Raw genomic sequence first — 11,616 nt, 5'->3', positions numbered from 1 at the left:
AAGACCAGTTTTGAACAGACCTAAGACCACGGTAAACCATGTTAGCGTTTTGGGCTACCTAGCGCCACATGTTTTGATGTAGATTTTTGTTATTTTCTCCGCAATCTGTAATCTTTGAGTGTTGAGGTGGGTACCATTAGATTCTGTGTCTCCTTACGATCATACACGATGCGTTTAGTGTGCAGCTAGGATAAGTAATAAGGGTGCTAGGAGTGATTTTCGTTGCAGTAATAGGTTAGCATGTTTCGCTCGGGGCTAATTCAGAGGCTCACTGTTAGCATTTTGAGTTTGTTTTAAAAAATGAAAAGATCAGTTAAATTAGTTTGTTTCCGTTATATGGATATAAAACATTCATAGTTTATTAAATATGAAGGTTCCTTAGACGTTGTTTCCTGCAAATTACGCGATTTCGGGCCCGGATACGGGTCCGTTGGGCTTAAGAGGGGAACTGTAGGAGTTTAATACATTTTTTTTTTCGAGATATGCTGATAAAGCGATGGTTCAAAAAGTTCCTGTTTCTTGCAAATTATGTCCTAAGGCTTGTCGCTGTGTTTACACCCTCCAGCGTCCAGTTTAAATAAGACGTCTCATTCAGCTGAGGGTGTGACTGCAGACGGAGTGTCACCGGGTGAAAGGGTGTCGGGAGCAGATTGGAATCCGTGCACACAAGTTTACAAGATGAAAACAATACCAGCGAGACACAACCTCATGTAACAGCCCTTTAAACTTGATTCACCCAGAACAATGAAAACATTTGAAACTCCTCCTCTAATAATAAATCGGTGCTTTTGCATATTCTATCAATCAAATGCAAACAATATAGTGGCTTAACAAGAGACAGCACACAGCAAATTTGAAATCTAAAATTCAACACCCATGTAGTTAATTTTAACACTATGAAAGAGTTTATATTGAAACCACCAGCAAAGTGTTAAATTAACACTTTCCAAAGTGTTGACAATATAACACTATCACAGTGTTACTATACCAACACTAAGAGTGTAAGATGTGAACACCAACACTGAACACCAACACCAATAACAACACTAACAGTGTTGGCTGCATCTTCAATTCAACACTGTTCTGGTGTAGAGTAACACTACAGTAGTGATACATCTTCTCCCATTTAACACCTTTAAGAGTTAAACATGTACACTGAGCTAGTGTTGAATGCACATTATACTGGTGTTGCATTTTGCATTAACCTCAACACCTCTGGGAGTTCAAAATGAACACTAATCTAGAGTCAATGTTGTGTATTGGTATTATGATGTACAACAAACTGGTGTTAAAAGTTACAATGACCAATAAATCATTCCAGATAACATATATGCCAAGTGCTTTATTTGAATGGTGGCATGTCTCTTAAGACTGACAAATGTTCACAATGCACAAATTCTCACAATATGCAATTCAACCAACATTCAATATTGTTCAACAGCAAAAATGTATATGTACAAAAATAACCCTCTATGGCAGTGGAGGTCCGAAAAGGTTGTTTGTTGCCTGCCGTGCCAGGCAACAAACAACCTTTTTGGACCTCACACACCCATGGGGTGGAGGGATAAATACAAATTACAGCACATAGCTGTCTAAGACAACATAAAAAAGGGTGTCATTGGCACTTGCAGACATTTGCAGATCGAAAGGCTTATGAAATTGCAGTGAATCAGGTTTGATGACTGAAAGACTATCCTGCTTAACAACATTAAAGGCATGAAGATGCTCAACAAATATACTTTCCATGTCTAATACCAAAAAATCAATTTCAGCTCTCATCAGAAAAATACAAACAATCTGCCCAAACACTGGTATCTCATCCATCAAGTCTAAGCAGACAACAAGACCGGTACGATACTCAATACCTTGACATTTGACCCAAGGTGTGACACTTACTTCACTAGACAGATCAAGCTGGAAATGTTTTGAAATAATTTCACCATTTTCAAGATCAGTCAACATTTCTGTTTTAACAGGCCCAGCCTCTATGCCTTTGATGGCAAGGGATTCCCAGTGATATGCAATAGCTATTTGGTGTTTCTTGGCAAGGGATTTGGTTATGTTCTTAAAGTTTTTTATGCTGGACTTAAAAAACTTGTGTTTGGCTTCATATCTCATAGTCCACACATTTACCAACGGACCAATTTGGCGAATGCATTCAGGATAGTGGATCATAAAGTGATGCTTTGGAATGAGATTCTTTAGAGGATACAGCTCTTTGAATAAACCATGATGCTCTGCTATAAGATGTTTCAAAAATATTGTCATTCCCTCAGTAATGCTGGGCGAAAATAAAATATTGATGATATGCAACAGCAACAATAGTAAATACCAGTGTCTGTTACCTTCTGGGACTACATCACCAAACATGAGCGGAATGTTCCTAATAAGACAGTGTTTGACTGGCATTGAGCCCAATTCCGTTGCCAGATTGTTCAAGGTTTATCCTTGTAGGACGGTTCTTTTTGTCCAAATAGCCAAAGTTGAATGCATAGACTCTTTGGAGAATGCCCTCACGAGAAATGAAATTGGCACCTAAATAGAAAAACAGCAGCTTGACTTCATATTGTGCTACACCTTCTAAGATGTCATGCATTATGTCAAACACAAAGTTATCACATATGTTGAAGTATGTCAAGGTATTGAGTATGCTGTTACGTTTGATACCATAACAATGGCCTTCACCTGGGTTCTGAATGAGATGACTGTAATGTTCCTCATTTAACAGTTTTGTGCGCAAAATCACCCGCGGGTCATCCTGAGTGAACACAGTCTTCTGAGCTGATGTTTTGTCAGTGAGACACATAATACAATAATGGTTTGCACTGAAAGATTCCACATATCCAAGAAGGCCATTTAAGCCTAGATTGTCACCTGTAATCTGTGCAATGGTACCATCGATTGGTTGCTCAGCAAACAACACTTTCATTCCCTGTTCCAGTACTTTTATGTCCTCAACCAATGGACTAAGTATTCTGTCAATGCCATACTTTTTCCCGTCCTGAGAGTGAAACAATGAAATGAGGTGGATATTCATTAGAGAAGAATTCAGGCGTGGTGGCAAGTTACGAAGAGTGAAATATAAACATCCAAGTTTATGAATGCCTTGTTTAGACCCTAATGGGTTTGCCGTTTCAAAATCGTCGTAATAAACTTAAATTTGAAGTGCATTACTGTACTTGGAATACAAAGGATGATTTTTATAATACTGTCCATCAGAAAAGTCCTGATACATGTCACTGTGTCTGGTGTCATGAATGTGTTGACATACTTCCTCATTCTTGAAAATAAACTCCAAGGTCTTCAAGATGGTTACATAAATGAAAGTGTCGTTGACTGGTACCTGTTCATATATTCCAGAGATTTTGTTTCTCTTTGAATCGAATCGAACACCCAAGTGCACTTCGACTGGTTCGACAACCCCCCATTTGTCACTGAAATATTTCCTCCATTTACTGTCTGTGTTAAAGTCAGTGAAAGAATTATGTACATTTTTGAAAACTTCCTCAACTGCGATGCGACAGGCATTATCAGGAGGCACTACACTCAACACTTGTTCCTTCAGATTTGTGTGAACTTCATCAACATACTCTTCCATGCTTTCAACAACGGACAATATAACACTATTGGCAACACCACTGCCCTGTAATTTGGCTATAATAGATGCACACATTTCTTTCGACTGATCTTTAGAGATAGAAGATCCAGACCCACTGGCCTGCTGATTCGGCAAATCTTGATCCATGTCAGAATCACCAACATGTAAAATGTCTTCCCTGAGAATAACAGCTTGTTGGACTGGTGATGAAGGATTATTGCTTGAAACGACCCCATCCTTATCATGGTATTTCCTCAAGTGTTTTTTAAAACCTAAAAAACGTTTGAACTGCAATGAGCAGCCATCCTGAGCGCATATCAAATTAAAATGTTTTCCTGGATACAAGCCATGAACAAGCTTAAGGTGCCGAGTTAAGGATCCAGGCGTATCAAGCAATAATCTGCATATGTAACACTTATACATTACACACAAACTTAGTTCTCAGTTCCTTGACCTTGGGGCTCTCACTGGTGGTGTCAACGTCTATGTTATAGACAGTTGTTTGCAGAAATGTGTACATGCTTTTGAGTGCTGCATCATAGCTAGTGCCTAAGACAAAGTGAAGCTTAAAAGTTTTCATCAATTGCCTGCTAAGAAGTGGTAGCCTTCACAGGGGATGAGCTTCTTGTCAATCAGAATGAAGAAGTTGCCGACAGCCTCCTTGCTGTGGTCCCTGAGAGCAAGAAGATATGGCTTGGCTCGTGTCCATATGGTTTCGTGAAGGTGCTCATCCGGACTCCCTACAGGACTGAAGGACAAGGCAAGCAAAGCATTTTAATTTTACATGGCTAACTATGCGCATGTGTGTGTTTTTAGGAATAGTTTATATTTGCACTAGCCTAGTCCTACTTTATCATAGTGACAGCTCTCTGTAGTAGTTCTGGTGGCTAGATCTAACATTCTTAAACCTGCCACATACCTTGTGAAATACGACCAGATGGTCAATGGCCTGAGCTACACTGATCTTCTGGGTTTTCTTCCTTCCCGCAGGCTGGGGTGACCGGAGTGCAGAAGGGAGGAGGATGGATGCCATATCACTGTCCCACTCTGTAAGAAAAGAGAACAATGATCAACTTCTTTTTTTTTTTTTTTTTTACCAATCTGTATAATGTCCAACAGTTCATAGTGCATGTACAAGCAAAATACAAGACATAAGTCTCACAACACAATAAAGTATGGAAAAAGTGAAGTGGCCTGAATACTTTCCAAACCCACTTACCCTGGCATTCTCCAACTGTGTGGTCATACACTCCCTCCAGCCCTCACATAGACATTTACAATAGGCAATATGACATGATATGACATTGCAGTTCCCTAAAAACCATACCTGGTGATTCCAGTGATGGTTCATCAGCCCTTTGGTTCTTGGCAGACAAAACAAGCGCTTCAGCAAGGGTGTGGAAGTCAGGCATTTCTGCCTGTTGGATGACCTTTGCTTTGGAAGGAGGTTGGCCACTTTTCCAGTAGTTTGGATGGAGTTTCTGACCCAAAGAGGAGACTGAAGTCTTGGAGAATCTAAAACACATATACAGCACAAACGCAAGAACCACCATCAGGTTTTCAATGTACTACTAATGCCAATTTCACAGATTTAGATCATCTCCATTTAACTGAAGGTTGCTTAAAACATCTATCAAAATAACATTCATAATAAGCAAAAGTAGGAGTAATAAAATATTACCAATCCTTTAGTGTCCAGCAGGCGCGGGAATACTGAAAGGACAGTGGAGGATCTCTCAGGATCGTGGACAAGGCGCTGTCTATATTCCAGTGTGTCTCTCATCTTCTTCATGATGACTTCTCTGTTGTTTGTATGATTCATCACAGATATGAGTTCTTGATATCTCTGCTCATCTGGATGATCATCACAGTGGCCTATCTCTCTCCTTAGCATGGGGCCTCCATTCTCTTCTATTCTGGAATCCTTGGACCTCACAGGAAGTCGCGTTGCTCTCTGAACGGACTTCAGTCGCCACGCTAGAAACCCACCGCCTTTCTGCCCGTCATAAAAATGCTCCTGACCGAAAAAAACAAAATTGAAAATTCACCCATTGACAAACATTCACATAACCAATGGCGGCAGCTGCCATGCAAGGCCTGCTCATTGGGAGCAATTCGGGGTTCAGTGTCTTGCCTAAGGACACTTTGACATGTGGACAGGAGGAGACGGGATTTGAACCACCAACCCTGCAGTCATTGGACTATGCGCTACCTCCTGAGCCACAGCCGCCCAAATGAATTTAAACTACCCTACAGTATGTATACAACTACAGGAATTCTTAAATGCAGTAGCATGTTATAGAAATCCCACAGCATTCAAGGAACCATGTAAGCCAGGGGTGTCAATCTCAATTTCATCGCGGGCCACATCAGCATTATGGTTGCACTCAAAGGGCAGGTTGTAACTTTAAGACTATAAAATGATGTATTATATATTACATTATTGCCTCTGCATTGGATTATTATCAGATAGGGTAAAACTTCAGAATTAACTACGTCTGAATGTAGAAGTTAAGGCAAATAATTGCAAATCTCTTCAATGAGAATGTCACAAAATAATTTTAAAAGAAAAACCAAATTCTGGAAAAAAAAGTCAAAATCAAAAAAGAAGTGACATTTTTTTTAAAAAAGGAGGTGAAATAAAAAAAGAAACATTTAAAAAAAAGTCAAACTCTGAAAAAAAAAAATTGAGATGCTTTATGGGACATGTAGTTTATGGGCAACGTGCTTCTGTAAATCATCATGTAACCATATAATAAACATATCATTCTTTGCAAGCTCTTTGCTGGGGCCACAGAAAATGAAGTCACGGGCCGGATTTGGCCACCCGAGCCTTGAGTTTGATACCCCTGATGTAAGCCATCTAAAACAGTCTACTTTGATCATAATCAAGAATAACTCACATAGCCTGTCTTCCCATGTGGATCTTGGAGCGAGGGAAACAGGGTAACAATCCCCAGTGCATACTTCTCTTTGGTCAGTCGCTGAGGGATTCTCCTGTAGAGCAAAAACAGTCATTATCAACATTTAATTCATTTAAGTCTAAGAGACTCAGTTTAAGAACATAAAACTTAATGAACTCAATTTATGTAGAAATACAATTGCACCAACTTCATCCACACTTAGCCTATACATACATGACACATTCATGCAAAGCTATAACAAATTAGAATCTTACCCCTCACTCTGCACCATGTCTGCAACTAGAATGTTCACCATCACTTTTCTTGTGGCAGGACTAATTGTTCCTTTTTCCTCATACTCCTTCAGCACATCACTTCCTCCTGGTTTGGTCAGCAGAACCTGTTTTATCAGCTTAAAACAAAACACAACAAAAATGACACCCGTTAAGTAAGCAGTAGGGATGCTCCGATCGCCAATTTCGGGGCCGATCGCGGAATCAGTATCGGCCGATACCGATCGCGTGGGCGGGGCCTAAATGGAAGATTTAAACATCACTTTAAATCTTCCATTTAAAGTGATGTTTAAACCAGTTAATGGGGCTCATTCACTGGAGCTTCCACAAACAACAATCAACTTAATTATTACATTCAAATGATGTACATTATTCAAGTTTACATTCACTTTGGAGAATAACATGGGAGAAATGAGCGGAAGCGCTCTCTTTTCCTCTCTCCCTCCCCCTCTCTCTCTTCCTGACAGCCTGTCAGTATCTCATGCAGCTCACTGATCTAGTAATGAGTGACCCGACAGTGAAGAATAAATATATTTATAATAACTAGTTTAGCTTGTTCCAGAGGTAGATAAAATAGCTAAGTGTGTTAGGTCTAACTCTTGTGTGTTTTGCTCCGCTCAACGGTCCGGCGGGCGGAGCTGCAGGATTTCTGCTTCACACACGTTGCATTCCGCTATTTTACTGTCTTTTTCGGACACCTTAAAATAATGCCAGACCGTGAAGCCATTTTGGCGAGCTTGTTTTGCCACGCACAGAGAAAAGTGTCATGTATTTTACCTCATGCGATCGGCTCTCACGATCGGCATGTTTAGAGAGCACCGATCGATCGGTAGAGAGTGAGTATCGGCCGATATCGATCGGTGACCGATCGATCGGAGCATCCCTAGTAAGCAGTATAGGTTTATGAGCAATCTACTGGTACAGACACACGGATGGACAGACGTCACTAAACTGTAAAACAATGGTGTACATGACATATTGAATATGCACTCACATCTTTGGCTTGTGGACCCTGCAAAGCCTCCTCCTCTTTTCTGAAGCGTTTCAGAGTGCCACTGTAGAAATCGATTTCACTGCTGCTTTTCGAAGTGACTGAAATAGTATCTGTGCCTGAAGCGGGGGATGAGGATGGCTCTGGAAAATAATGTCATACACAAGAGATATTAAATATGAATATTGAAATTATATGGTCTTCCTTTGTCATGTCTTTATGTAATCTACTGGTGAAGTGTTCTCAAAAATACAACAACCCACTGAAAACCTCCATTGCAAGTATGAGTCCCAAAGTCCTTGTCCACAAGAGCGCACTCTACTTGGGACCAATACTTAAGACAGCAATGGTGTTTTTTAGTCTAGCAAAAGCTTAAGAACAAGGCTTTCAACAAGAACCCCAAGTAAGTACACAATTATGTATTTTCACCAAATCAGTGGAGTATGCACATTTGATTCCTATAAACAATACTTTACCTTTTAAGATAGTATTGTTTATAGCAATGAAATGTGTGGTGTGCTTGACACTTGCATGGGGATAATTAGCATACAATACAATTGAGAAATGTAAAATCGACCCTTTTCTCAGCAGCCATGTTGACATGCAGCGTAAACAGAGATGTAATTTAGGATGTAGGCAGGCCAGGGCCCTGATAATATGCCGTCTCACTGGAATGGCTGTGACACACTAAATAGATCGGGCCAAAATTCATTTGATCTATTACACCTGTGTTTACCCTGCTATGACGTCAACATAGCTGCTGAGAAAAGGGTTTATTGTCGTCACTCACCACCACTGTCATTCAGTTCATCTTTGATGACAAAGCATATTCCACTGGTAGTGAGTAGATCTGGAAATGTGTAGTCGTCCACTTCTGTGCCAGTCTCATCCTCCACTGATAAGATGCTGTCCACATGGATGGAAAACCTCTCTTTCACTAAAAGGATTGAAGACCAAATATAAGCAGAAGCCCACACACACACACACACACACACACACACAACACACACACACACACACACACACACACACACACCACACACACACACACACACACACACACACACACACACACACACACACACACACACACACACACACACACACACACACACACACACACACACACACACACACCACACACACACACACACACACACACACACACACACACACACACAAGGGGGGGGGACTGCCTCAACAGTGCATCATGTCCATCTAATGTAACAGTAGGTTAATGAGGGTGGATCGCAAAATTCCCCTCTGTGGGACTAATAAAGGTATTCCGATTCTGAAGTGGTTTACTTGCCTTCAGTGATGAAGATGTCAAAACAAGCTTCTGGAATTTTGATGTACTTCTTTTGGTTTCGGTATTGCACTTTCACTATCATCTTCAGCTGAAGAGAAGAGCAAGAGCCCTATATGGGTACAATGGAGAAACACAACATTTGTTATTCCACAAGTTATTATGATGCATCACAACTTCCCCTTCTTAAGCAAGCAAATACTCCAATTGTGTAAGGGTGGCATAATATAAATTGGAACTGTCTTTAGATAAAGAAATTCTACTTTATGCTCCGTTCTTTTATTTTTGTATCTTTAAGCTGAGGCTTCTATCTGTGCATGACAAACGTTTCGGGACCAAATTAAGCACAGTGTTGGTGTGTTGCAACCCAGTCTCAAGGCATTTCGTGTTATAGTAAAAAAAGACACGATTTCCCCATTTTTTTCGTGTCACACAGAACGACTTTAAAAGCAATGTAAATAATAACATATTAGAAGGAAAAAGAGATTTTAAAAACAAATACAGATTTCAGTATTCTGACACAGAACAATATTTAGAAGCAATGCATTTGTATTGGTAATATGTTTCGTGCGGCGCCAATTACAAGGAAAAAAAGATGACAAAAAATACAGATTTCAGTATTCTGAGCCATTTCTTTTCCTCCGACATTATACCATTTAAAATAAAAGGGTTAGGCTAAGGGTAAGATATTGAGTAAGAACATGTTTTTATGAACCACACAGCTTCTGGTTTCCAAGAAAAGAAAAATCGTTCTGTGTGCCACAAAACAAATGCGAAAATCGTGTTTGTGAACACAAATCAATAGATTAAATGTATGCCGTGAGACTGGGTTGCAAATATTCTTAGCAAGATAGTTAACATTATTAGCTACCACAAACAACTACAATTAGTTCAAGGGAAATTAACTAATGTTAGCTAACTGGGGAACAAATTCAACGTTATCTAGATAACTCACTGCATGCAGTCTGTTGTCGAGGCCACACAAGATGGCTGCTTCCGCACGGAGCAGAAGAACACGTGCTAGAAAGGAAAAGGAGCCAATTAGCCAACAACTGTATTACTGTACTACATACACTTAAATAATTTCACTTGGGGAACAAATTCAATTAAATGTAACGTTATCTAGATAACTCACTGCATGCAGTCTGTTGTCGAGGCCACACAAGATGGCTGCTTCCGCACGGAGCAGAAGAACACGTGCTAGAAAGGAAAAGGAGCCAATTAGCCAACAACTTTATTTCAATCAGGAGAGACATGATGTATGGAATACATATTTATTATCGGTCACATTATATCAATGGAACATAATGATGACAGTTCATCACAAATGAATGAATGTTGTTTTGGCGATTAGGCCCAAGTTTTAGTAGGATATCAATCGGGAAGGGAAGAACCATTTCCGATGAACCCCCCTGGGTCTAGACACTGGTGGTGGTTATAAGTGGTTAGGTCCGGTTGGAAGGGAGAAGGTTAAGCTTGGCCCTGAGTTGGAAGCAGGAGGCGAAGGGGTGGAGGAGGGTTGCGCGTTGACACCTGGAAGACAGCTGATAGAACAGGGGAGAGCATATATAGAGGGGTTAACAGGTGCGATGATTAGCCCTGTAATGAAGGGGCGTGATAGGTTTAGCTGAGGAGAGGCGCTCCCTGTCATTTAGATGCAGGGAGCAAGTATTGCCATGACGCGCAATACGGAGTGTTAGGTCTTCCTGTCTGAACTTGCGCTAAGCTTCATTTCAATCAGGAGAGACATGATGTATGGAATACATATTTATTATCGGTCACATTATATCAATGGAACATAATGATGACAGTTCATCACAAATGAATGAATGTTGTTTTGGCGATTAGGCCCAAGTTTTAGTAGGATATCAATCGGGAGGGAAGAACCATTTCCGATGAACCCCCAAAAGAATGCAGGATGAAGTACTGAATGTGAATCTTACCTTGCGGGATGCGGCGGAAATCTATGGATGAAAAGGAGGTTAATACATGTGAGGATATAAGCGACTGATGCCTCCCGGGCATCCTTCCTGGACGTACAGGGCTTCCCGGCCGTACGGGGCATCCCGGACAGACGGGGCAACCCGGATGGGGCTTCCTGGACATACAGGGCATCCCGGAAGTACGGGGCATCCCGGAGGGGGCATCCTGGCCGTACAGGGCGTCCCGGACGTACGGGGCATCCCGGGTGAGCGGGGACTACCCGGACGCACCGAGCGACCCGACCAGTGCCCCGGGTGCCCGGAACGTGCGAGGCTTCCCGAATGTGCGGGGTAACCTGACTTTAGCAGGGAAACATAATACGGACCGGAGGTTTCACGACCCGGACATACGGGGCTTCCCGGAAGAATGGGGCATCCTGGACATACAGGGCAACCCGGACATACGGGGCTTCCTGGCCGTACAGGGCATCCTGGATCGTACAGGGCATCCACACAGGGCTTCCCGGACGTACGGGGCATCCCGGAGGGGGCATCCTGGCCGTACAGGGCGTCCCGGACGTACGGGGCATCCCGGGTGAGCGG

The 11,616-nt window shown here is 41.6% G+C and overlaps 1 protein-coding gene and 1 long non-coding RNA gene across 2 annotated transcripts; both read right to left on the bottom strand.

The window, feature by feature from the left end:
• Window positions 1–4,177: 4,177 nt before the first annotated feature.
• On the bottom strand, window positions 4,178–8,633 carry LOC117445500 (uncharacterized). The gene is made up of 8 exons (XM_034081226.2): window positions 8,576–8,633; window positions 7,789–7,928; window positions 6,777–6,913; window positions 6,502–6,595; window positions 5,280–5,615; window positions 5,029–5,113; window positions 4,507–4,645; window positions 4,178–4,346 (listed from the first exon to the last, which is right to left on the bottom strand). The coding sequence occupies exons 3-8, from the start codon at window positions 6,815–6,817 to the stop codon at window positions 4,178–4,180; spliced, it is 864 nt and encodes a 287-aa protein (XP_033937117.1). The 5' UTR covers window positions 6,818–6,913; window positions 7,789–7,928; window positions 8,576–8,633.
• Window positions 8,634–8,646: 13 nt separating this feature from the next.
• Window positions 8,647–10,163, bottom strand: LOC139433737 (uncharacterized). Its single transcript, XR_011643124.1, has 3 exons — window positions 10,047–10,163; window positions 9,095–9,203; window positions 8,647–8,722 (listed from the first exon to the last, which is right to left on the bottom strand). It is a non-coding gene; the product is annotated as an uncharacterized lncRNA (long non-coding RNA).
• Window positions 10,164–11,616: the final 1,453 nt, after the last annotated feature.

This window comes from Pseudochaenichthys georgianus, chromosome 4 (assembly GCF_902827115.2).
Source record: "Pseudochaenichthys georgianus chromosome 4, fPseGeo1.2, whole genome shotgun sequence".
Taxonomy (NCBI): Eukaryota; Metazoa; Chordata; class Actinopteri; order Perciformes; family Channichthyidae; genus Pseudochaenichthys; species Pseudochaenichthys georgianus.
Note: the sequence above shows the minus strand (reverse complement) of the source record. Positions and strands in the feature narration are given on the sequence as shown.